Here is a 27,907-nt window from a genome sequence, read left to right as displayed (position 1 = left end):
AGTACCTACATACGTTATATGTTTCGCACCCATTTAGTAACGACACTTTGTTCCGTGATGACGAGACAGTGTGATATCATGCTTGACCTATGCGCCAACCGATAGGGCGCGACTGTTTCAGATCATGACAAATACCTACGATACGTTCAATGGAATGAGCCACTAGCGTCATTACGGCCAGGCCGCGCCAATGCAGCGGATAGATGCGGTGAACGTTCAGGGGCAGAAGGGATTCTCTGGCCGGAGCCGCGGCGGGGAGCGGGGAGCGGGGGGGGGGTCAGAGACTGGTCTCAAGGTGAGCCGGCGGACCACCGCCGCGCCGCCGAGCCACCGCGCACTCGGGCGGGCCGCGCGGCGGCGACCGGTGACTATCAGCCCACTACAAACAGTCGCTATCGGCGCCGCGGCGGCACGGCCGTGCGAGGTGCGCGGCTCCCACCGGCGACCGGCACAGCTCCTGCAGGCCGTCATCGCCGACCCGACATGGCTGACGGCCGCGTCCCCGACCAGTGACAGGTGGGTGGTAAAGGGCGGGCCACGGGCCAGTGACAGGTGGGTGGTAAAGTGCGGGCCAGTGACAGGTGGGTGGTAAAGGGCGGGCCACGGGCCAGTGTCGGTGGGTGGTAAAGGGCGGGCCACGGGCCAGTGTCGGTGGGTGGTAAAGGGCGGGCCACGGGCCAGTGACAGGTGGGTGGTAAAGGGCGGGCCACGGGCCAGTGACGGTGGGTGGTAAAGGGCGGGCCACGGGCCAATGTCGGTAGGTGGTAAAGGACGGGCCACGGGCCAGTGTCGGTGGGTACTGGGTGGTAAAGGGCGGGCCACGGGCCAGTGACAGGTAGGTGGTAAAGTGCGGGCCAATGTCGGTGGGTGGTAAAGGGCGGGCCACGGGCCAGTGTCGGTGGGTGGTAAAGGGCGGGCCAGGGGCCAGTGTCGGTGGGTGGTAAAGGGCGGGCCACGGGCCAGTGTCGGTGGGTGGTAAAGGGCGGGCCACGGGCCAGTGACAGGTGGGTGGTAACGGGCGGGTCACGGGCCAGTGTCGGTGGGTACTTGGTGGTCAAGTGCCAAGATGTCAATCGGATAAAAACTCTTTGGTAGGTATACCGATACCAAACCAATACCCAGGGGCTTTTCTCCCAAATAGGCAAGGTATGCAATGCCTACGTCATTCGTCGTCTTCCTTTCGTCTCCACTCTCCCTACCTAGTGGCATTCGCTTGTCTGATTTCATAGTTTGGGTAAAAGTCATTTCTTTGCACTTCAGAAAACGCTGAAAGGAAAGTTAGCTGCCCAAGCTTTTCAAAAAATGTCGCACCAAGCCATTACATAGTCAGAAATTTGACAAAAACCTTTGTCTAATTGTGCCTACCTCGTCCTACTAGATTACCGACTAGTGTCTATGCGGATTGCTGAGACTATTGAGGCTGTTGGTAGAAAATAGCTAGTATCGGTATTCTGATTCTCCGTAATTGACATCACTACTATTCACTAGGGTGTGTCACTAGAAACAGATCAGGCGCTTCCGCTGATTTTCCTTGTCCCTGTGTCTATGGAAGCTCATTGGTGCAGTTCTTTTTTCCATGCATCGAAAATTCGATCGGCGCCGGCTGAAAGAAGTTCGGGATTTATCGTGGCGCCCGGCGTTGCAGTCTCCATGTTTGGCGTAATGCGTTTGATGACACTAACACCAGCCGCGCGCGTCTTCGCCTGTTAGCGTTGACAGACGCTGTCAATACGGATGTAAGCAATGCAAACGAGGCAGTATCCGATCTAATTTTAGACAACGGTTACACAGAAAAGATGCATCTTTGCCATTTAATATATCACACATGTAAATGTATCAACCTCGCTGACATTTATCTTCAATGGTCAATCTTGGTTATTATTATGTATCACTACGCGACCGATATCCATCTGGAAACCGTTGATGACGGCCGCTACAGCACGGCTGGATAAACCATACCTGTCAGCTGCCAGTGCAGTGTTTGTCAGATCATCATCGTTTGAGTCTTTGATGCATTCCTTCATCTCAAATTCACTTGTGACGTCTTCATTGCTGTCGTTGGTGTCGGACGTTGCCGGTGAGTCTACCTGGCCTGTCTCGTCGATATTGACGCCGCTGGAATAGGTACGGAGGTGGGAACGACCAGCTTGACCCGCGTCGCCCCTCCCCTCGTTCCGCTCCCGTCTCTTTCCAAGGCTCGTAGTCTTACGTCGTTTCCCCGTCCCCTCGTAGCCCACACCAACCAGTCTCATCTTCCGAATTCCTCTCTGGTCTCGAAGGAATGCTATTTCCGCTGGCGGTACCCGGTTTGAAAGTGGACAGGTACGGCTGCGCAGCTCTTTACAGCGGCAGCGGGCGATATCAAAAAGCTTACGAAACAGACTCGTGTCAGAAAGACTTTGTTTCGTTTGTCCCTTCTGCATTCTTTTGGGCACCTTGTTCGATCGGCGAAATCTTTCGTAGGCTTACCTTACCTTCCGAACCACATTATGCATTTGTAATTTTTATCGTTGGTATGCCCTCACTCGACCACATTGCAACCACCGCTTCCGCTGCACTGAAAACAATTTAACCCAAGGCCCGCGAGTAAACCGGTGTTTTACGGGTACCCCTATCCGCAACCATTTTTAACCACCCTCCCAGGAGTATATATATTGAGACGGGTTACACAGCACATTGGGTGGACGCGTTTCGTCTAAATGACTTTTTCGACACCTTTTTTTATAAATTTAGCTCGAATGTTTGAATGGACGGATTGACAGAGCCGGAGTCCACGCTAAGCAGAGCTTGTTGCGTAGACCCCGACCCCTACCGTCCGATCGCGCAATTCCGGGTAACGGGAGAATTTAGATGCCAAAGTTTAACCCGCGCCCTGCTGGGGGGGGGGGGGTGTTTGAACACCCCCCCCCTTGTGGTTTTTCGCGAATATCTCAAAAACGGCGGCGCGGAGCGCCGCCGTTTTTGGTACACCTTATCCTACATCAATTCTACACATGTTGTGAAAATTTCAGACCAAGGTCATTCAAGGTCAGGTCACCAGGTCACTTGAAGTGACCTCACCACATAAAAAGTTTCAATGTCTGTCATAGCTACACCGAGTGACCGATCGCTTTGAAACTTTCAGCGATTGCTAAGAGCAATAGCATGTACAAAATGCATATCTCAGAATTTTGATATCGATGACCTAGGGTCAGGTCAATTTTGCGACCTCCCCATTATAAGTCAATGGGAGAAAATTGAAATGCGCCTCTTTTGGACGAATGACATTATAAACACTCCCAAACACTGAATTACAAGTGGTTTAGACACACTGAACATGAAAATGGTGTCCGTGACCCCTGTTTATGCCCTGAGGTCATCTTAGGTCACGAATGGTATCTAACAGTTTTTCGCAAATAACTTTTGATAGAGGCATGCTAGAGCGATGAAAACGCCTTAGATGTGTTCCGCTCGACGATACGGATCGACTGATATGCAACATGACCCTTTCCGGTCAGGTCATGACCTTGACCTGAGGTCAAATTTTCAAGTTGACCTTTCAAGGTCAAGTTATAGTTCATTCGATGCGTCTTGACGAGAGGAACACGATGCCGGTAAAAGTAAGCTCGTACAAGGCTTGGGTCAAAAGTTATTGCAGAAAAACTGTTTCCAAAAAAATCGTCTATTTTTGCAGTTTTTGCCCCCTGCAGGCAAAACCGTTGACGTTAGGTCAAATCTGAGAGAATTACTCAGAAAGGGCGTTAATAGGGCTATCGAATGCGCTTTTCCGCGGCGCTGTAGCTCTATTGGTTCCCGAGTTATGCGTTGGCTTCTTGGAAATTGTCGACATTCGACCTGGAAATCGGCGAAATTTTGCCTTTAATGACCTCTGGTGACCTGACCTTTGACCTGACCAAAAAATTGACCGAAGTGATTTCGTCATTATTTTTGACGCTCTTTCGAACGCCGCCTTCCGCGTTTCGCTACGTGGCCCAGGAGCCGAGTTAGAAGGGGGGGGTGTTCAAACACCCCCCCCAGCAGGGCGTGGAAATCCAGGACCCCCAGCCGGGCGCGGGTTAACGTGCCCTTCAAAGCCGGACACGGCCTGTCCCACTCAACTGACTTCAACTGGCTGCGGCTGCTCCCACCAACCGCAGACCATCCCCGTCAGGAGTCTCATATATCGAGCGCCGGAGCGTCTCGAACCCGGGCTCTCACTACCGGGAGTCCGATGCTCTACCAACTGAGCTACGGGACAGGCAAATGTCCCGTAGCTCAGTTGGTACACCCTCTCGGAAATTAAAACAATACAAACACTGTGTTTGTATTGTTTTAATTTCCGAGAGGGTGTCGAAAAAGTCATTTAGACGAAACGCGTCCACCCAATGTGCTGTGTAACCCGTCTCAATATATATATATATATATATATATATATATATATATATATATATATATATATATATATATATATATATATATATATATATATATATATATATATATATATATATTCTTTTAGACAAAGACCATTAAACGTAATAGCACTTTCACATTTCGAAAGCTTTGTTTGTGTTTTTATGATCTTATTGACTATTTTCTTGCTGTTTTCGTCAATACGATGTATCAGATCGGCAAAGTTCATGTAAAAATATTCGTTAAAGTTCGACGCGTTTCGAATGTATTATACATTCATTTTCAAGTACACTGTGAGACACTCGTTCAAATAATGCGTACATGGACACGTTTGAAAAACAATATACAGGTCACGAGTAAAATCATAAATAACACTTTCAGTTTCAGCGCCCTATACTACAACAGTAAATATGATCACGTCACACATAGCGCTAGTTGGGTTGGGTTGCTTGTGTGGGTGTTGTTCTGCGTGTTTGTGGGTGTGATGTGTGCTGCATTGTACCCCAGAGAGCCAGTTTTTCTAGGCGTGCGTTTTTCTGTTCATTGATGCTTGGTGTGTGGTCTCTGATGTGTATGGCCTCTGTGATCTCTACGCGTCTGGGGTCACGGTTGGAGTGGATGATCGACGTGTTTTCTACCAGGTGTTCTCTTGTCAGTCTAATGTTGTGTTTCTCCAGCATGTGTGTCTTGATTGCTCCCTCCTGTTTGTGCATGGTCAGACGACGAGACAAAGTGGTGCATGTGTATCCAACGTAGCTGATGTTCTGAAGCCTGCAATCTTCAGAGGGACAGTCAAATTGGTACACTACGTTGGTACGCATGAGCCGCTTAGTCTCAATCGGGTTGTTTTTCATGACCAGATGTTTCGTCTTTGTGCTCTGATAGTAAATGTGGAGCATGAGTTTGTCAGACTTGTCCTTGCATTCTACGTTTTTCGTAATGATGTGTTTAAGTATCCGCTCGTCTTTCTCATATTCTGTGTTCATGAAGTTGCGGTAATATAGGTGGTGTGATGTGCCCTGCAACTCCTGCATGTTTGTGTCGTTGTATTTTGTGTCAAGTTGTCGTTGGATTTCTGAGTCTATGTCTCCATTGCTGTAACCATTGTTAACTAGGAGCTGTTTGAGACGCATAAACTCTTCGTGCATGCTCTTGTTGGTGGAGCAAGTACGGATTGCCCTTTTGACAAATGCTCGGATCACACTGGTCTTGTACCTACTCGGGCATTCGCTGTTAGCGTTAAGTGTTTGGCCTGTGTTGGTGGGTTTGCGGTACACACTTGTGTGATACTGGTTTGCACCTCTTTCTACGAGCACGTCAAGGAAGGGCAAAACATCGTCGCGACTTAATTCGTAAGTGAAGGTCAGTACGGAGTTCGATTCGAATTCGTTCACAAGTTTCAGCAAATGCTCACGGTCGTTTACATCCACAAAACAGTCGTCTACATATCGCACGTAAGTGCTCGGGGCGATGTCGGGGTCGCTGAGGACATGATTTTCGACGTGCGCCATGTAAAAGTTGGCAAAGAGGGGTCCCAAGGGTGACCCCATGGCCACGCCTTCCTTTTGGACATACAGTTGTCCATCTGGTCCCCTGAATGGTGCATCTTTAGTACATGCTTTGAGGAGTCTTTCAAGGATATTTCTAGACAAGTTTAGAGCAGGAAGGCCATTGCTACGTTTCTCATACACTTCATCTAAGATAATATCGATCGTTTCGTTGATTGGAACATTCGTGAACAAAGATTCGACGTCGATGGATGCAAGAATCCCTCCTGCCTCTGGCTGTTTCGCACGAAGGATATCTAAAAACTCATCGGCAGAATTGCGAAACACTCATCGGCGTGCGAAACAGCCAGAGGCAGGAGGGATTCTTGCATCCATCGACGTCGAATCTTTGTTCACGAATGTTCCAATCAACGAAACGATCGATATTATCTTAGATGAAGTGTATGAGAAACGTAGCAATGGCCTTCCTGCTCTAAACTTGTCTAGAAATATCCTTGAAAGACTCCTCAAAGCATGTACTAAAGATGCACCATTCAGGGGACCAGATGGACAACTGTATGTCCAAAAGGAAGGCGTGGCCATGGGGTCACCCTTGGGACCCCTCTTTGCCAACTTTTACATGGCGCACGTCGAAAATCATGTCCTCAGCGACCCCGACATCGCCCCGAGCACTTACGTGCGATATGTAGACGACTGTTTTGTGGATGTAAACGACCGTGAGCATTTGCTGAAACTTGTGAACGAATTCGAATCGAACTCCGTACTGACCTTCACTTACGAATTAAGTCGCGACGATGTTTTGCCCTTCCTTGACGTGCTCGTAGAAAGAGGTGCAAACCAGTATCACACAAGTGTGTACCGCAAACCCACCAACACAGGCCAAACACTTAACGCTAACAGCGAATGCCCGAGTAGGTACAAGACCAGTGTGATCCGAGCATTTGTCAAAAGGGCAATCCGTACTTGCTCCACCAACAAGAGCATGCACGAAGAGTTTATGCGTCTCAAACAGCTCCTAGTTAACAATGGTTACAGCAATGGAGACATAGACTCAGAAATCCAACGACAACTTGACACAAAATACAACGACACAAACATGCAGGAGTTGCAGGGCACATCACACCACCTATATTACCGCAACTTCATGAACACAGAATATGAGAAAGACGAGCGGATACTTAAACACATCATTACGAAAAACGTAGAATGCAAGGACAAGTCTGACAAACTCATGCTCCACATTTACTATCAGAGCACAAAGACGTAACATCTGGTCATGAAAAACAACCCGATTGAGACTAAGCGGCTCATGCGTACCAACGTAGTGTACCAATTTGACTGTCCCTCTGAAGATTGCAGGCTTCAGAACATCAGCTACGTTGGATACACATGCACCACTTTGTCTCGTCGTCTGACCATGCACAAACAGGAGGGAGCAATCAAGACACACATGCTGGAGAAACACAACATTAGACTGACAAGAGAACACCTGGTAGAAAACACGTCGATCATCCACTCCAACCGTGACCCCAGACGCGTAGAGATCACAGAGGCCATACACATCAGAGACCACACACCAAGCATCAATGAACAGAAAAACGCACGCCTAGAAAAACTGGCTCTCTGGGGTACAATGCAGCACACATCACACCCACAAACACGCAGAACAACACCCACACAAGCAACCCAACCCGACTAGCGCTATGTGTGACGTGATCATATTTACTGTTGTAGTATAGGGCGCTGAAACTGAAAGTGTTATTTATGATTTTACTCGTGACCTGTATATTGTTTTTCAAACGTGTCCATGTACGCATTATTTGAACGAGTGTCTCACAGTGTACTTGAAAATGAATGTATAATACATTCGAAACGCGTCGAACTTTAACGAATATTTTTACATGAACTTTGCCGATCTGATACATCGTATTGACGAAAACAGCAAGAAAATAGTCAATAAGATCATAAAAACACAAACAAAGCTTTCGAAATGTGAAAGTGCTATTACGTTTAATGGTCTTTGTCTAAAAGAAGATTTATTGCCGAAGTTTACAAACATATATATATATATATATATATATATATATATATATATATATATATATATATATATATATATATATATATATATATATATATATATATATATATATTTGTCTATTACTATACTCAACCTCCCAGGAGTAGTGCTAGGTCCCATTGCGGTGTAGTCGTACTTGCTCTGAGCGGATATAACCGCTGTCAGCGAACAAGTCCGCTGAGAGCAGGGACGACTACACTGCAATGGGACCTTACAGTACTCCTTGGAGGGTGGTTAAAAATGGTTGCGGATAGGGGTACCTGCAAAACACCGGTTTACTCGCGGGCCTTGGGTTAAATTGTTTTCAGTGTGCTTCGCGCATGCAGTAACTGTCCGCTCACTTTTTCTATCCCCTGCCAAGAGTCTCATACAGTTCACTACACTGAGAAAAAAAATATTCCCCTGGAACACCTTTAAGGGTGTGTACCAAACTGCACCTCGCTGGGGTGTCAGACGGGTGTCACTTTTGACACCAATACAGGTGTCATTGGGAATGAAACACCGGGTGTCTGACACCCTTTTAGGTGTCTGACACCCTTTTGGGTGCACACCCAAAAGGGTGTCAGACACCCGGTGTTTGATTCCCAATGACACCTGTATTGGTGTCTAAAGTGACACCCGTCTGACACCCCAGCGAGGTGCAGTTTGGTACACACCCTTAAAGGTGTTACGAGAGTGTCCATTGGATGCCAAAAAAGGTGTCGACACATTCTTACATTTATTGGTTCAAACAGGCAAAGGTATCGCATACAAACATGGCATTCCTATCTTGTATACAGCAACAAACTATAAAGTACAAAAAAATATGGGCTCTATATTTATGGAGAAATCCAATGAAAACTCACCGAAATACATCGGGTCCATTCACAGTGAGAAGTTGCTCGCATTTCAACAATGATAATTAACCGTCGATTATCTCCAACCAGATGTTATTCCGCAGTTCACTTGCTTTCGTTTCCATGGTGCAATGCTGTGTTGTCATCCTCACTCCAGACTTCAAATTTCACCGAGTACCGCCCGCCTCGTCATTTGAATAAACACGGAGCAAGCTACAAATAAAAGCTAAACATTATCATTAACGCACAATCACTTGAAGAAGTACACTGCGAACATCGTTCGGCGCCACTATATCCAAATAAATTCAAAAAAGCCCTGCCATCACTCACACCGCACACGCACCACGTGGCCAGCCGCCGCCAACTGAAATCTAACGGCTTTCCTGCAAGGTGGCGCTTTTTGATCTTCGCATGGTTGACGCCGTGACCGGCACACAAATGACGTCACACAATGCAGCTTGCTGATTGGGTAATGATTCAAACCACTGGACCTGCTGTGGTTTCTAGCAGTGCTACGGAGTCAGAGTCGGAGTCTGATGGAGTTGGCAGTTCTGGCCGGAATAGGAGTCCATTTTGGAAGACAGAGCGGGAGTCCGAGTCACTGAAAATCCGTTAGACACCGCATCCTTGGTTCCTAACACAAGTGACGTCAGAACAATTTATGTGATGATTTGGGTTCGAATACACGACAGCTTTCAAACATTTCATGACTCATGCTGGAATGTTCCTCAACAAATGACAACACACGTGAAGGTATCACGATGGTATCAGATCCCTTTTAAGGAACATTTTTTTTACACCTTTTGAAGTGTTGATGGTTTAGGGTGTTTGACACCCGAATGGATGTTGGTGTAGGCAGGGCTGCAGAGTCGATGGATTTTCAGTGACTCCGATTCCGACTCCGACTCCGGCTTCCAAAAAACAACTCCGACTCCGACTCCGGGTAGAACTATCGACTCCGACCGACTCCAACTCCGACTCCCGACTCCGCAGCCCTGTCAGGTCTGCGGAGTCGATGGATTTTTCGGTGACTCCGACTCCGACTCCGGCTCCGGTTTCCAAAATCGACTCCGACTACGACTCCGACTCCGGTCAGAACTGTCGACTCCGACCGACTCCGACTCCGACTCCGACTCCGCAGCCCTGGGTGTAGGACACCCATTAATGTGTCGTTCTGAATCCCACGTGTGTTTAAAAGCGCGTTGCACTTGAAGGTTGTCATCGTGGTGTTGTACACCTCCATGATTCCCAAAACAACATTTTTGACACCAATCTGGGCGTTATATATGACACTGCAATGATGTCCGACACCCGTGAGACACCCCATGGGAATATTTTTCCTCATTTTTTTCACGCTGTTTTTGGTGTCAGATCCTTTTGCAAGTGTCAATGTGACACCTCTAGCAGTGTCGGACACTTTTAACATTCCGCTTTAATAAATGGCAACACCTGTGAAGGCATCATAAGGGTGTCAGATGCTTTTAAAAGAACATTTTTGACACCTTTTAGGGTGTTTGATACCTTAGAGTGTTTGATACCCGGATGGGTGTGGGTGTCGGACACCTATTAAGGTGTCATGCTGAATTCCATTAAGGTATATCTAAACGCTCGCATACGAACGAACACTTGAAAGGGTGTCATCGTGGTGTTGTACACCTTAATGATTCCCTAAACAGCATTTTTCAACACCAATCTGGGTGTTCGATGACACCTCCAATGGTGTCTGACACCCGTAAAACACCCCTGGGGAATAATTTTTTTTCTCAGTGTACATCTCTGTTTGTAGGCAGCTGGTTTACCGGCAGCACACTGGGAGACCCGATAACAAAATGTTTCGCCGTGCTTCGCAATGGCATCACTGCGGCACGGATTGTCCGATTCGATTGCGCCACACGCATTTCCGCTCACCCCGCAGCTGAAACCAGACTGACCCACGTTCTTCGCAAGCTGTTGTTGTTGTTGTTGTTTCCCCACGTAGTAGGCGCTGCGTAGCCTCTCGGCTCTGGAGGTATCTGGCGGCGGCCCCCAGGGCCGCCACCACACCGCTGCTCCGTACTTCCTCCTCCCTCGGGAGTATGTTGCCCAGGTGTCTCAGGCGGAGACGCATCAGTGCCGGACAGCGGAGCAGAATGTGTTCCGGCGTGTCTGCTTCCCCTTCATTGCAGCAGCGACAGCCGGCCGCCCGGCACGTCAGCGAGCTGCACTGTGCGGCGTGCGCAGTCCCGACTGGGGTTCCTGCCGATTCGATGCAGGTACTGCGCGGATCCCGACCAGTGACCAGCGCGCAGTTGGTGCACCTCGACTGTTACAGTCACGTGGTGTCGTGCTGGGTAGCGGTGCGGGTAGGTGGCCGTCCATCAGCCGCTTGTACCAGCCGTCCGGCCAATTGTTGGTCGCCTCCTTTCTGGCCATCCGGGACGCCGCACGGCGATGACGCCATCCTTGGCGATGGCGTCAAATCCCTCCAGCTCGCAGTGGGACGGCACCCATTGGAGGTGGACTCTTCGGTTCCCACCCACTACTAGGGCCGCCAATGCCATATGCTTCCAGATGGCGGCACCTAGGGGGACTTCTGGGCCGCTGGGCCGCCCCTCAGCGTCGCCAGCGACGCCTGCGAGTCGGAGCAGATGATTATGCCGCGCTCGAGGGGCGGGCGTCCCAGGAGATGTTGCACTGCCGTCTTGAGTGCCACCATCTCAGCCGGTAGCTGGAACATAACCTCCCCGCCTTCTCTCGCAGTTCTTCTGTAGTCCCGTCTGGGTGCTCGATGAGGACTCCAGCGCCGCCGGTCGCCGACCCGTCGGTCTATCTTCGCAAGCTCGTGTGCCTCAGGGAGACAGCACGTGCCTCGAAAGCCGATACATTGTGTTGCCGACGGAGGGGTGATACCCGGGACCCCGCTCACGTTGCCCTCTGTCCATCCGTGCTCTCATTCTCCCTCCCCCTCTCGGGATAGTCTTGCCAAGGCTACTGCGTGATTCTATTACAGGGATCATCTGTGGGTTCCTAAACGGCCTCAACACATTAATATAAAAGTATGTTTCGTCCGACGTTCATTTAAACAAGAATAGCAATCGAATTTTAACCGCCAAACGGTGTTGGCCGGTACAGGCCAACGGCGAGTCATATCGCTGGTGTTAGCGCTACGGTACGCATTGCGTTCAGTATGGAGACTTCAACGCCGGGCGCCACGGGAAATGTCGAAATTGATTGGGCCCGCGCCGCCTGAATTTTCGGTGCAGCGAAAAAAGAACAGTGCCAATGGGCTTCAATGAACCCAGGGACAAGGAATATCCGTGGAAGCGAAGCGAAGCGCTTGATCTGAGACAAAAATATTAGATATGACACACCCTACTATTCACCCTATGTACACCTGTATTCGCATAAGGGCGCTTGGCTCATCACTCGGAAGTCGGAATGGCCTGGACTGGTGATGCAATGCCTGCCTGTTGGTCGTTTGTATCTAGCTCCCTGGCTGGCAGCGGGAGGAGGCCGGTGGTGTTCCGCCCGGGATGACGCCCCGTTTGCCGTCCGTCAGGCCCGGGGCGCCATGGCGTGCCGACGGCCACGCCGGCGCCTGGGCCGGCTGCTGACCGCCGCGGCGGTCTTGCCGAATACCAGATTAGCGCGAATTTAATCAAAAACCCGACTTTCGATAAACTGTTATTTATACCTATCAGTGGGTAGGAAATTGTCTGAAGCTATCGGATAGAACCTTATTTTTAAGCCACTTTACCATTTGAGGACTTATATCCCTGCCGAAAGCAGACCCACGCTCCGGTTCCTAAAATCGGGCTATGGTACTGATAAATATATCCAGTTTTCAACGTTAATTTTACGAAAGTTTCGAGAAGATATATGAGAAAATAGCATATCACCGGATAGCACAATTCATGATGAAGCTGTTTCTGCTATCATGGTAGCTTTTCAATGAATGGTTTTTGAGTTTAATGAGTTAGAACAAGAGCCCTGCATGTGTATCGTTCTCACGATAGTATTTAATAAAGAAGTTGAAAAATGTCAAAATGGATAAAAATGGATATGACGAATAGGGCATGGCTGAACTCTCCGCACCTTTCTGAACATGAGCGAGCAAGTTTCAGCTGCCAGTTTTTGCCTATTTGCCGTCAACTCAGCTTTGAACATGTCTAGTCGGCCGCCCTATGTGACCTGACCAAGGTCGGGGGCGGCGCGGCCGGACAGGCTCCAGCCTAATAAACTATCTCAAGCACACGAAATCGTGATTTCATGCACTCCTTGCAAGGTCCGATGCTTCACTTATGCATTGTTGGTCTTACGTGACGTCATTTATGACGTCACTAGGGTAATAAGAGTTTTTCCTCAATAACTCCCGATTAAATTGAGCTAGCGAGTCGAGAAAGCCACCAATGGACTCAGGAAGACTTGCCGAATCGAATGATATGCAACATGACCTCCTTCAACCAACTTCGTGATCTGGAGGACTCTGACCTGACCTTGACCCACGGTCAACACCTTAAGTTAACTTCAGCCGAACAAAAGGTATACCATTCGACGCGCCTGAGTGAGGCGAACATGATGATACCAAAATTGCGGCTCTGCGGCATTTTTTCGCGAAATTATTAATAAAAAATGAATCCGGGCCTGGGTCACTTGACCTGACCTCAGAGGTCACAGGTTGGCCTGAGACCTTAAAATCGGATACCAGTCGCTGCGTCTCGTAACGGCGCACACGCTCGTTTTTTCCGCGGGGCTCTAGCTCCATCAGGGGCGAAACAGCGACGGGGGTCGTACCAACCCCCCCCCCCCTTCGGCCGGCGCGTATTTTGAAAACCAATAAGTCCGGCGAGGGGCATGCGAGGGGTAAGTGTCAGTTTTGGAACCAGAGAACCATTTCCCGTGGATCCGAGCGGCGCTGGGATTAAATTCGCGCTAAACTGGTGTCCGGCCACACTGTGCGCCGGCCTGGCCGCCTGCCTGCTGCTGACCCTGCTCATCAGCCTGGACCTGCTGCCCGCGCCGCTGGTCTCCAGACGGCCGCGGCCGGCCGCGCGCCGCACCGGCCCCACACCGGACACCTTCACATGGAGTCAGGTACTGGCGGACACCTTCACATGGAGTCAGGTACTGGCGGACACCTTCACATCATGGAGGCGCAGGTACTGACGGACACCTTCACATCATGGAGGCGCAGGTACTGCCGGACACCAGTACACATGGAGTCAGGTACTGACGGGCACCTACACATGGAGTCAGGTGATACCTTCACATGGAGTCAAATACCACTTTTACATGGAGTCGAGTACCTAGTGCCGCGCCACCAGCACAGGAGGTATACCATTTATGGCCTTGGGTATGCCTACTTAGTACTTAGTACCTAGGGTAGGGTGGGGTAATTTGAACATGTGGGGCAATTTGAACATAGTGTGAATAATACAAAATTACGGAAAATCCATAAGTGGCAAGACAATAAGACCAATGAGGGGAATTATCGTAACTAAAACGGCTCTCATTTGAACGGGATTTAAAGTTTCAGGGAATGAAGCTGTTGACGCACTGTTAAAAAATCAATTTCGCAAGTAAAAACGCCCAACAACACGTCATTGCAACTTCATTGCAGCGCAAAATCTTACATTGCTAGCGCTTAATAAGCAACGGCTTTTGTTGTACAATGACCTAATCAGTGCCTTCAATCCAATAAATTTGCTTTTGAAACCTGTTTTTAAACATGGCAAAATAACTTTTAGCGTGGGGTAATTTGAACAAAGTGTGAGAATTTCAATGAAGACAGGCATAGCTCCGAAAAAAAACAATGCTCCCATATTTCCCCCAATATTTTGACCCCGGGTGGGCCAAGGCAGTAGCAGATAAGTGATCAAGTTTTAGAAAATTTTCGTCCAATATCCATCTAATGTCCGGCATTTTCGTTGATTTTCCGCCTAAAAATGTTGCAGTCAGCCATTTGTCCAATTATGTCCGAAAATTACGCAGTACTCAACACTCAAAACTGTCATTTAATTTGCTTATAATGTAATCTTGCCATCCGAAAAGTGTTCATTACCTATACTGAGAGCTTGACAAGCTTTCCATTCGCCAATCAATGCTATGCACGATTACTTTATAAACATGCTTAAGTGTAGCAGGCCATCGTTTAATGTTTTCCAGTCCACCCAATTTGTCCATCCGAAATTGGTCCACCTTTGTCCATCCAATTTCGAATTAGACATTGGACAAAATAGGAACTCCGAATGTCCAGGTTCCAATTCGCACCACTATAACGGATGTATAGTACCTATAAGGTTGGGATAGTTTTTATCGAACATACCTAAATGATAGACGTTCTGTTAATTGAAGAGAGACGAATTCTGACAACTGACCGGTGTGCAGCGTGCAGATATTGATACTCTGCAACTGTTTTTTTTTTTCAAATGAGGGCATGTTTAGAATTGTTCTGCCTATTCGTTTATGGGTCAAACAACATCGGAGCTGGCGAGACTATCGTTTTTATGGCAGGTAAAGGCAGTATGTTCAAATTAGCCCACAGTGGGGCAATTTGAACACACCGTGACTTGGTTGAGAAGTGAGGCTATGCTATTCAAGGTATGCTCGGCTCGTCCAAAACTGAGGCTTGCATGGTGAAAGCAAGTGACACGTGTGCTACTGAAACAGTTTTTCTTCATCCAGGGTTGAGCTGGATTTGGTACGACGCAGAAGACGTAAAAATATGTTCAAATTACCACACACTACTCAACACATTTAGTACTACGGACATGGGTTTTTTCGGTTCCTCAAATTGAGCGCGTGTTAAATGGGATTGTTTTTGCCTGACCAATAGTAATATACGTCAACTACGCTTACATACAGAGTTTAGTATGTAATATGCTTGGTTCCATTCGATAAATGTAATGATAAATAATGGTGCATACATTTGAATCCATTTGCCTTACAAGATAGCGGCTTCCCCTCGTATGCATCTAATAGTTGCATAGCCAAGAATGTGAAATGATAGGACATGATAGGGACAAGACGGAAACAAGCGAATGTTTTGGTACCTATCCTGCGCTGTCCTCACAGTGTCACCCACACCAGTATACCGTGTCTGCGCTGTCCTCACAGTGTCACCCACGCCAGTATACCGTGTCTGCACTGTGCTCACAGTGTCTGCGCTGCCCTCACAAAGTCCGCGCTGTCCTCACAGTGTCACACACACCAGTATACCGTGTCTGCGCTGTCCTCACACTTCACAGTGTCACCCACACCAGTATATCGTGTCTGCGCTGCCCTCACAGTGTCACCCACAGCATTATACCGTGTCTGCGTTGTTCTCACAGTGTTGTCACCCACACCAGTATACCGTGTCTGCGCTGTTATCAGTGTGGCTGCGCTGTCGTCAGGCGGAGGTGGATGACACCATGCTCTCCCGTGTTGATCACCTGGCCACGGTCTGTAAGAAACACAAGCTGGGCCTGTGGCAGGAGCCGGGCGTGTACCCGGACATAGCGCCGTACCCGCCCTCCCCGCAGTACGGGGTGTGGTACTTCAACAGGTGAGGGGGTACCCGGGGTGAGGGTGTACCCGGGGTGAGGGTGTACACGGGGTGAGGGGGTACCCGGGGTGGGGGTGTACCCGGGGCGAGGGTGTACCCGGGGTGAGGATGTACCCGGGGCGAGGGTGTACCCGGGGTGAGGATGTACCCGGGGTGAGGGTGTACCCGGGGTGAGGGTGTACCCGGGGTGAGGGTGTACGGGGACCCGCAGTTGCTACTGTACAGCGACCCTGAGTAAATTGTCCCAGCATCCCCACAGGGAACAACGATAAGCTTTCAGAGTACATGCACAGAAAACCTCAGCTGCTCTTGTATAAGGGCCGGCAGTCGATGTCAATGTTATCGGTTGTTACTGGACAGGGCAGACGATTAGACTTGGGGTTCGTGTACAGTAGCAGCTGCGGGTCCCCGTACACGGACAAAACTCCGTGCAATACAATGACAATGCCCGATCCCTTTGGATCCTTCAGTGGAAACTTGGATTTTTCAATGTTTTTCTATGTGAAGGAAAGTATCTGTATCGCACGTTTGTTCCACTAACTTGATGTGAGCACCTTTTTGCATATAATGCGTACCTAATGAGTTGCATCTCACAACTGAAGCGAAAACGTCTGTCTGCAGAAAGTACAAGCTGGGCTATTGCCCACTGTACAAGTCCGGCTCCACCTCGTGGCTGTACAACTTTGCCCTGCTCGGCGGCTACACGGAGGAGCAGATCGCGCGCAGTGCCCGCCAGATCAGCGACATCAGCCGCTCCGTCACCCCGGAGCTGGAGTTCGACGGCGCCAGACAGGTCAGAGCGGTCACAGACAGGTCAGAGCGGTCACAGACAGGTCAGAGCGCGGTCACAGACAGGTCAGAGCGGTCACAGACAGGTCACAGGCAGCACAGACAGGTCAGAGCGGTCACAGGCAGGTCAGAGGCAGCACAGACAGGTCAGAGCGGTCACAGACAGGTCAGAGCGGTCACAGACAGGTCAGAGCGGTCACAGACAGGTCAGAGCGGTCACAGACAGGTCAGAGCGGTCACAGACAGGTCAGAGCGGTCACAGACAGGTCAGAGCGGTCACAGACAGGTCAGAGGCAGCACAGACAGGTTAGAGGCAGCACAGGCAGGTCAGAGCGGTCACAGACAGGTCAGAGCGGTCACAGACAGGTCAGAGGCAGCACAGACAGGTTAGAGGCAGCACAGGCAGGTCAGAGCGGTCACAGACAGGTCAGAGCGAACACAGACAGGTCAGAGCGGTCACAGACAGGTCAGAGCGGTCACAGACAGGTCAGAGCGGTCACAGACAGGTCAGGGGCAGCACAGACAGGCCAGAGGCAGCACAGACACGTCAGAGCGGTCACAGGCAGGTCAGAGGCAGCACAGACAGGTCAGAGGCAGCACAGACAGGTCAGAGGCAGCACAGACAGGTCAGAGGCAGCACAGGCAGGTCAGAGCGGTCACAGGCAGGTCAGAGCGGTCACAGGCAGGTCAGAGGCAGCACAGGCAGGTCAGAGGCAGCACAGACAATGCCAGGCAGACCAGAGGGGTCTCAGACAGGTTCGAAGGGTCACTGATTCAACTTAGCTATAAATCAATCTGACGTCATCAAGAGGACTAGCCAATACTTTTTCACTCCAGATGTGAAATTGATGGGGGAAAAGGCACTGAATGTTTGGCGTGTCTATTGCATAGCGCTCGGGAGCTATCGCAAATATTCGTCAGGGGGGGGGGGGGGCGTAAAATATATTAGTCGTTTTCACGACGGGTTATAGGGCGATTGCACCAAAGCAGAGCTGGGCGCGTTCCTCGATTTTCGGTAGTGCGTTAGCGTTCCTGCGTTCCTCCGGCCGCGGTTAGTGCGTTCCTGGAATAGCGTTCCTCAATTTTTTTCGCTCGGTGGTTTAGCGTTCCTGCGTTCCTGCGTCCCAAACTATTAACCCGTATTGTATTCTGGCTCTACCAAGCAGCAAATCATACCAAAATCAGTGCAACGCAACACTGTAGCGGACAAGGTAGGCATATTGCGCCAGTCCAACACTACAGACGTGTTCTTCACAACCGAAGTCGTGGACAAAGAAATACCGCCGAACCACGCGGCGCGGGCCCAACCAAACACGGGGCGAATCGATCACAGAATACCCAGAATGGCGACACGGGGCCGAAAAGCAACTCGACATCTCTTTTCCGAATCGAATATCTGAAATACGTTTTACCAATATCATCCGTAGGGTTTTCAACAATTTTTTTTAAATATAAATTTAGTCCGAACCTTTTGATGGGAAGGATTCACAAGGACAGAGCCACCGCTAAGCGAAGCTTGTTGCGGTGACCCTGCCCTCTACCCTCCGATCGCGCAATTCCAGTTCTATGAGAGAATTTAGAGTCCAAAGTTTAACGTGCGCACATAGCCGCGCACGGCCGGTCCCCTCACTGAGTTCGCCTGGCTACGGCCTGCCACCAACGGCAACCATACCTGTCAGGAGGCCCATAAATGTCAAGCGCCCGTCGCGCTTCGAACCCGGACTGTTGTAACCGGGAACGCGTGCTCTCACCACGCGGAGTCCAACGCTCTACCAACTGAGCTACGGGACCGGCTGCTTACGGAAAAATACGACCTGCTTAAAAATAATAGTTAAGTTGAAAGATGTATCTAAGTAAAAGTTATCATATTTCTTTACACATTTAATGCCTGAAACCGAATCGAATAGTAAACATCACCACTAAATCTAAGCAAGCCTTCCTCGATTCGACCGACAAGTGGCGCCTCTACCGGCAAACACATGTACTCGAGATTCAAACATTTGACACAGAGGTCATTGCCAGCAATATAATTTTTCGGGTGGTTCCGCAAGAACGCAGGAACGCTTCAAAATTTAGGGTGGTGCGTTCCTCTTACTTGCGTTCCTTTGAAAAACTTTGCGTTCCTGCGTTCTTGCGTTCCTAAAAAGGGCGGTGCGTACGTACGGAAGAACGCAGGAACGCACTAAAGGAACGCACTTGCCCAGCTCTGCACCAAAGCACTTAATATTCAGAGGGGCTAATGTAGGGGAGGACCGTACAAGAGTACGCACCTAATGCATTTTGTCGTCTCACGCCGTTCGGTTTTGGTTTACGGCTACGATCAGTATATTCCGATAAAGCCTGATCATTTGTCCACAAACTGTCATGACCACAGCGGCCTACGTCCAATTTAAAGCGTGACCGTAAGCAATTTTCTAACACCCTGCATTTGCGTACTCTTGCCCGATAGGCAGTACAAGAGTACGCACTTCGTGCGGGTGGAGTACGCACTACGTGTATGCATTCCTACTCGCTGGAATCAATGCATTCATGCAAGTAATTAAACTGTTGTTATCTTTATTGCCGCAGCCACTAAAACGGTCACTCTAAACAGAGTCGAGGCGCCCCGCTGTGGTCGTGCAAATGCCCCCTGGTCTACCAGAAACAGTGATGCTCTTCGTGGTTTCCCCAACTGCTCGGCGTCCCCCCGAGTGCCATCCACCTTGTTGGCCAATCCCGTGAATCTGCTGAGGGGTTGCGCGCCTGATGCACTAAGTTGATTAATGCAACACAACCACGCACTCGGAAAACTGCGTACTCTTGTCCGCCACGGCAATGCGTACTCATGGCCGACACATACGGTAGACACAAAGCGGGCTGAGAGCTGGCGCCACAGTCGTCGCGTAAACAATTGGGACTTGACACACACACAGATTCCCCGTGGTATCTTGATAGGAAAAAATGAAAATTCTATTGCCGCTCCCTGAGGAAGGTCACACCTTTTCCTGCACCCCAAAAAGTCTAAAAGCGATGTGAAAAACACGTCTAAGCCTCTACAAAAGACAAGTGAACCCGTAGCGCGCCCACCTTCCACCATCGAAGCCGCGTGAGAGACAGCTTCCTTAGGACTCGAGATGACGCTGATGAGGCGTTGCTAAGCAACCGAAATAGCTGCTGCGTACTCTTGTCGCCTGCTTCCTCTTACCCGCCCTAACCCTATTTGAATGCCTTCTCTGAATTTGTGACGTCAGCCCAGATCTAGCGATATTTAAATTTTGTACTAACATCTTTGTGAAGCAGTGGTAGTATATGCTGTTTGCGCGCAACATCTGCCGCACTTTTAAGCAACTAAAACATTCACATAAACTAAAACATAAAACGTAAGATACTAAAACAAAGCTTCCAAATGACGTCGTAGGAACAGCGAAGGCTACGAAAAAAAATAAGCAAAAGTAATTATCTAATATCTCAAAAACCTGTTAATATTTTTCAATTGAATTTGGTAGATCTATTCATTTTTTGCTCATTTTGAACCGTGTGACACTACTTTTATGCCAATTCATTAACTTTTTGAAGGTGGGAGGATTCCTTTACAGTTTACATATGATTCTGCTCTTTGTTGAACCTCAAACATGATAAAAACAGTTGTTTGCTCCAGGAGTGGGTAGGTGGCGCTGGCTTCGCTGCGCATGTGCGTGATGTGCGCACTGCGCTGCGTGTTTTTTTTTCGCCGTTTTTAATAGCTCTAATTCTAGTCAGTGTTTTTAAGTGGCTTATAACTGTGTCTGACGGCTTTTACCAAGTGTTGGTGTACTGCAGTGCCGGCAGTTGTGACTCTGTGCGTGGCACTGACCTCTGATGTGTCCGGTGCTGGTGCGCCGCCATCGGCGCCGCTGACCGACTTTCCCCGCGTTCGATGTCTCTCGGACGACGAAGATTCTACGTCGTCCGGCCAATCACGTTCCATAACGGCAGCCGAGCCCCCGCTGACCTTGATCGGGATTGGCCGGACGACGTAAAATCTTCGTCGTCCGAGACATCGAACGCGGGGTTTGTTTACGATTTCACCAGGACGGTGTTTCACGGCAGAGCGCTGCGCGCGTAGGTGCGTTGGGTTTCCATGGCAATGTCAACAAACTCCACTCTGACGCTACGCTATGACGTCATCGTAAAACGCTAGCACCCCAGCGCCAGCGCCATCAGCACGCTAGCAGCATTCGCACTCAAACCTCTGTTCTCTCTGTACTTGGTCCCTTAAGACCTCTGTTCCAAATTCCAAATAGCTTACGATTCATCATAAGCTAACGGATCGCACGCAACGTCATTCGAGTGACGTGAGGGCCCTGTTTCACCGCCCGACGCTGCGCGCGCTGCAGCGCGCTGGGAGCTGAGGCATACCCCTGACGTCACTCGAATGACGTTGCGTGCGATCCGTTGGCTTATGGTAAATCGCGTTTGGAACCGAGACCTTGAAAAACCTAGTACCAATTGAACCGAAGTTTGAGTGCGAATAGGTACTGCTGGCGTGCGGATGGTGCTGGCGCCGCGGTGCTAGCGTTTTGCGATGACGTCATAGCGTAGCGTCAGAGGGAAGTTTGTTGATATTGCCATGGAAACTAGTGATGTCAATTACAAAAAATCGGAATACCGATACCAAACCAACTACCAACCAAAACCGTGAGGAAATACCGAAACCGAACCAACCTTGGAACATGAGGCAAATACCAAATTTATACCAATTTCTCAGCCTCTTATACATAAGTGAGGGTTCATAATACCAAAAAATATCAAATATAGTAGGACTGAAATACCAAATACCAAGTTGGTATCGGTTTGGTATCGGTATACCAAAAGGTTGGCATCCGATTAACATATCTAATGGAAACCTAACGCGCCGACGCGCGCAGCGCACTGCAGCGCTCCGCCGTGAAACAGGGTCCAGGGGTCTGGGGTAGGTATGCCTCAGCTCCCAGCGCGCTGCAGCGCGCGCAGCGTCAGGCGGTGAAACAGGGCCCAGCATCGGCACTGCGGCTGGCCAAGTGACCTTGAACTCGGCCCGAGGGCAGCCATGCGACCGCTGGAGGCTTGCGGTCACCCGCTCGGGTCACGTGATCCGGCCGGGCAGAAGCGGCCGCCGACCGCGAGAGTGAGGCAGGAATGGGGCGCCACCTACACGAGAGCAGCGCTACTCCAGCTTCGTGCGGCCGCCACCGGACACGGTGGCGCTGCTGCGGCGGCTCGGGCTACGTCGTCGCCCGAGCCGCCGTAGATATAAAGAGTCGTCGCTGTCACCGCGGAACGCGTAATAGCGTAATAGAGCATGTTTTAGCGGCGTGCTTTGTAAAGAAAGGTACTGCAAGACAACGGACGGACCAACAACGAAGACGGACGACAGAACCGGGCCCAAATACAGGACGCTGTGGTGGCCCGTAAGCCAAAAATACCAGTACCAGTACCAGTACCGCGGAACGCGAGCCGGCCGAAGGTCACACCGATCGATCGACGTTATCGTCACCACCCGCTGAGCGCACCAACAGAGACTGAGGACTGAGGCTGGACGTGACGAGCGCCGCTGTCTCTCTCGGCCGCCGCGCCTGACGCTCCGCCAGACGATACAGGCCGACCGCAACAGGCCGACCCCTGCGCCAACGTCTCAGCTGAAGGTCGCCCACCTGAACGTGAGGTCCCTGGCTAGACAAGGAGTAGACATCTCAATTCTCAATGACGTCAATCATCTGCTGCTTACCGAGAAGCTGGACGTGCTGTGCCTGAGCGAGACCTGGCTGGCGGAGGCTATGGATAGTTGCGCACTTGTGTTCCCAGGATACACCGTCACCCGGAAGGACATACGGGGGCGCAGCGGAGGTGGCGTGGCCATTCCCCACCGCAGTAGCCTGTCCACGGAGCTGCTGACCGTGCCGTCCGCCGGCTCGGCCCTGGAGACCGTATGGATTCGGCTGACCGGCCGACGTCAGAGCATCTTTGGCGCCATCTATCGGCCGTCGTCGGGACCTGTGGCTCCAGTCATCGAGGGCCTGCACGATCAGCTGGCTTATGTCATCTCCAAGGAGAAGCCGGTCTATGATAGCATAGGCGACACGAATTCCGATATCAACCAGCCACCCAAGACGGGGGTCAGACAGTATGGCCAGCTGCTCCATGACTTCTCGCTACATCAGCTGATTACGACACCCACCCGGTCTGGACCTAAGCCTAGTCTCATCGACCACCTGATCGCCAACAGGCCCGACCTCGTCTCCGATCCACGTGTTGTGGTGTCCAACATCAGTGACCACGACCTGATCTCCGCGTCAGTCGCTGGCGTGAAGAGTCGACATCAGCCGAGGACCATCACCATCAGGTCGACCCGCCACCTGAGCCAGGACGCCCTGTGTCTGGACCTGCTGCAGGCCGACTGGATCCCCGTTTACCAGGCGGAGACGGTGGCAGCCAAGTGGTACGCCTAGAGGTCAGCCTGGACGCCGCTGATTGATCGGCACATGCCCGTCCGGCAGATCAGGACTCGCCACCAGCCGCAGCCGTGGCTTCACGATGAGGACGTTGCAGCTGCGATGGAGGCGAGAGACGCGGCACGCCTGGACAAGGAGAGGACGCCGTGTGAGGAGACAGAGCACGAGTTTCGGATCAAACGCAACGCAGTGAAGGCTTCCAAGCGCCGCGCCTGCTCTCAGTATTTTCTATCCTTCTACAGGCAACCCAGGTTCACCACATGGAAGAATATTCGACGATTCCTCGTCTCCTCCAGCAAGCCCCAGCCGAATTCTCACAGCCCAGCAGACCATCAACCCGGCTGGCTGGACCGGCTGAACCGGTACTTTGCGGACGTGGGCTCGACAGTCGCAGAGGAGCTGGCAGCTGCGGACACCGGAGAGATGCTCAGGCCACGCCCGCCACGAGTCATCAGCGGCGCCTTCAGCCCCCGGCCGGCGACTCTCCCGGAGCTGTCCGCGGCACTCCAGCGCATGAGCCCGTCCAAAGCTTGCGGAGATGACGGCATCACCATCGCCATGCTGCAAATGGCCTTCCCCGTGATCGGACCGCACATCCTTCACGTCATCAACAGCAGCATCACCCGCGCCGAGTTGCCACCGTCATGGAGAGCTGCTATCGTTGTCCCCATACACAAGAGTGGCGATAACGAACAGCGCCAGCAACTACAGACCTATATCAGTGAAGTCTGTGCCAGTCGCTAAACTCTATGAACGTGTCGTGTGCATCGAGCTGATGGACTATCTAACCGGTCATCATATCCTCTGTGCGCAGCAGTACGGGTTCCGCCCCGGCCAATCCACGGAGGCGGCCCTGCTCGATGCTGTCGGTCACATCACCGACAACATCGACGGAGGGCGCGTGACGTCACTCGTCACTGCTGACACCTCCGAGGCGTTTGACAGCGTCGAGCATGGTCACCTTTTGGAAAAGCTGGGGTGGTACGGTATTGATACCGGTGGTTCGGTGCGTGGCTCTCTGACCGCACGCAGTAAGAGGGAGATCGGGTGCTGAGTTGCCGGTGACGCATGGGGTGGTGCAGGGCAGCATAATGGGCCCAGCGTTGTTCCTGGTGTTCTCCAATGACTTATCACAACACGTGCCGCATGGGAGGCTTGTTATGTACGCCGATGATGCCCAGTTTTTAGACTCAGACACGCCAAGAAACCTGTCAGAGCTTAAACGCCGCGTAGAACAAACCCTGTCTGTAGCTCTCTGCTGGTTCACGCAAAGTAGGCTAAAGTTAAACCCATCGAAGACCAAACTGCTTATCTTGAGATCCTCACGCCAAAATGACAATGTTAACTTTACGATCAAATTCGGCGAGTCGGAAATCGTGCCTGTGAAGTTGGCGAGGGTCCTGGGCGTCAACATCGATGCATGCCTGACGTTGGAGCAGCATGTGGCTGCGATCACTCGCTCGCCGTTGTTACTGCATTCTGATAGGGCTGGCCAGAGTGCAGCGTCGTGTGCCGCGTGAGACAACGCGGAGGTTTTTGGTCTCATTTTGTATCGAAACGTTTTTCAATCAGGCTTTTCACCTCAACGACTTCTATCTATTTTAACCCGCGCCGGGCCGGGGGGGGGTGTTTGAACACCCCCCCCCTGCGGTTTTTCGCAGATATATCAAAAGCGGCGCCGCTCCGCGCCACCGTTTTGGCACACCTGTTTGTGCATCTTTTCCGCACATGTTGTGAAAATTTCAGACCCAGGTCGCTTAAGGTCAGGTCACCAGGTCACGTCAAGTGACCTCACCTCAGAAAAAAATTAGAATGCTCGTCATAGCTACACCGAGAGAACGAGTGCCTTGAAAAACTTTCAGCGATTGATAAGAGTAACAGTGTCTATAAAACTTTTATCTCAAAATTTTGAAATCGGTGACCTAAGGTCAGGTCAATATTGCGGCCTCTCCAATAGGTATATGTAAGTCAATGGGGAGAAAATTGAAAAGCGTCTCTTTTGCACGAACGCTGTTCTAGACAATCTCAAACATCGGGATGCAAGTAAAATTGACACCCTGAACCGGAAAATGGCACCTGTGACCCCTCGTTATGTCCCCGAGGTCATTTCAGGTCACGAATAGTATCTAACAGTTTTTCGCTAATACCTTCTGATAGAGGCATGCTAAAGCGATGCAAACACCTTAGATGTGTTCGGCTCGACGATGCGGATTGACTGATATGCAACATGACCTTTTCCGGTCGGGTCATGACCTAGACCTGAGGTCAAATTTTCAAGTTGACCTTTCAAGGTCAAATTATAGTTTATTCGAAGCGTCTCGACGAGAGGAACACGATGCCGGCAAAAGTAATGTCGTGGCTCTTTGGAGTCAAAAGTTATTGCCGAAAAAGCACTTCTCGTAAAACGTTTTTTTTTTTGGAATTTTTGCCCTCTGGAGGCTAAATCGTTGAGCTGAGGTCAAATCTCAGGACATGTTAGCGAAAGAACGCTAAAAGAGCTATCGAATGCGGGTTCCCGAGTTAACCGTTGGCAATTTCCAAAATGTTGAAATAGCCAACATTTTACCTTTGGTATCCTCTGGTGACCTGACCTTTGACCTGACCCAAAAATGGCCGAGGTGTTTTCGTCCTTATTTTGGACGTTCTTTCGCTTGCCGCTTACTGCGTGTCGCTACATGGCTCAGGAGCCGAGTTAAAAGGGGGTGTTTAGACACCCCCGGCCCGGCGCGGAAGTCTCGGAGCACCGGCCCGGCGCGGGTTAAGTGTTTGTGATTTTTTTTAATCCAGGTTTTGGTTTTAAGATCTTGACACGGGCTTAAATTCTCTCCCCTGGCCTATTCGCTGGCTGTAGCCCAGCCCAGACTGAGTCAGCCAGCCACTGATGGCAGCACTGTCGGCTGTAGCCCAGCCCAGACTGAGTTAGGCAGCCACTGATGGCAGCACTGTCGGGATTTCAGACGATGAACGACTCGTTTCCGTTGTGTTTGCAGGCGATGAACGACTCGTTTCCGTTGTGTTTGCAGGCGATGAACGACTCGTTTCCGTTGTGTTTGCAGGCGATGAACGACTCGTTTCCGTTGTGTTTGCAGGCGATGAACGACTCGTTTCTGTTCCTGGTGGTGCGCCACCCGTTTGAGCGACTAATATCGGCCTACCGCGACAAACTGGAGAACATCCGAGTCGGCCTGGAGCACGGCACCGAGCACTTCTACAAAAAGTACGGCCGACGCATCGTGGAAAAGTACCGCCGGAAGGGTTCGGGCGCGCTGGGCCGCGGCTGGGACGCGCTCAACGTCATGAGGGAGGTCATCAACCGGGTGGCCTTCCAGCCGGGCCACGGCGATGACGAGCGCGTGCCGCCGCTGGGCATCGAGCCCACCTTCGCCGAGTTCGTGCAGTATCTGATCGACACCGACCTGGCAAACTACGCCGACGACCACTGGATTCCCTACTATCTGTTCTGTACGCCGTGCAACGTTCGCTATCACGCCGTCGCAAAGTTCGAGACTCTGAGACAAGATCAGGAGTATATTTTGAAAATGGGAGCCGTTGATCATCTGATCAAAGCCAAATGGCGACACATGACAAAGGGAAAACCCACTAAAACCGTGGCGGAAAGATATTTTTCCACAATTACTCTGGACCAGGCGAGAAAGTTGTACGAAAAGTATCGGTTCGATTTTGAGTTGTTCGAGTATTCGCCTGATGACTACTTTAGGATGACTCATCAGTAGCTGCCTTCCTAGGTGGGTGTGTGGCGCGTGTTTCGATGCAGCTCCGGGTCTGACCCAGTCACGGCTGCGGGACGAGTACCAGTCAGCAGGCATTAGACATGCATTAGGCAGCGACATCGTCGGCGGGCACTTCGGGCCTCGGGCGCCGATCCGGCCGCAGTACTGCGTATCTACTTTCTAATGAATCTGGGATAAATGTTTTGCAGGGTGCCCTTGAAAGCATTCCAGATGGCAAGTGCTAAAGCCAAATGATGTGTGAATTGTAGATGCTTCACTCTGTAAAAAGCCCATTTATCATCGAAATACACCACGGATATGCGTACCAGTAAAACGCCTTTTGGGGCAACTGACGGAGCGAGCGAGAGGGTGAGCCTTGCACGTGCGAAATTTCGATGGGGTACCTCCAACTGACTTGTGCACGGCACCCTACTAACCGGTCTCTAGTGATGTGCCAAATTTGAGCACAATCGGCCCAGCCATTCTCGAGATCTGGAAGCGGCACCCTGCACGTGCGCACGTGCAAAATGGGTCCCAACTGACTTGTGCACTCAAGCCAGAAACATATACCCAGCAGACAATGACAACGGATCACTC

The 27,907-nt window shown here is 50.7% G+C and overlaps 1 protein-coding gene across 3 annotated transcripts; it reads left to right on the top strand.

Annotated features, from left to right (window-relative positions):
- Positions 1 to 175: 175 nt before the first annotated feature.
- Positions 176 to 27,644, top strand: LOC122378484 (carbohydrate sulfotransferase 11-like). 3 transcript variants are annotated; one of them, XM_043359592.1, is made up of 6 exons: positions 187 to 516; positions 12,355 to 12,409; positions 13,753 to 13,889; positions 16,190 to 16,341; positions 16,963 to 17,134; positions 26,669 to 27,644. In XM_043359592.1, exons 2-6 carry the CDS (start codon positions 12,367 to 12,369, stop codon positions 27,311 to 27,313), a joined length of 1,149 nt encoding a protein of 382 aa, XP_043215527.1. In that variant the 5' UTR covers positions 187 to 516; positions 12,355 to 12,366; the 3' UTR covers positions 27,314 to 27,644. The 3 variants fall into 3 exon arrangements, with proteins under 3 accessions (XP_043215528.1, XP_043215527.1, XP_043215526.1); XM_043359593.1 differs by lacking the exons at positions 12,355 to 12,409; positions 13,753 to 13,889 and having other exon boundaries at positions 176 to 516; XM_043359591.1 differs by lacking the exons at positions 187 to 516; positions 12,355 to 12,409 and having other exon boundaries at positions 13,635 to 13,889.
- Positions 27,645 to 27,907: the final 263 nt, after the last annotated feature.

This window comes from Amphibalanus amphitrite, unplaced genomic scaffold (assembly GCF_019059575.1).
Source record: "Amphibalanus amphitrite isolate SeventyFive unplaced genomic scaffold, NRLGWU_Aamphi_draft 000060F_arrow, whole genome shotgun sequence".
NCBI classification, from domain to species: domain Eukaryota; kingdom Metazoa; phylum Arthropoda; class Thecostraca; order Balanomorpha; family Balanidae; genus Amphibalanus; species Amphibalanus amphitrite.
The sequence above is the reverse complement of the archived record's forward strand: the minus strand, read 5'-3'. Positions and strand labels throughout refer to the sequence as shown.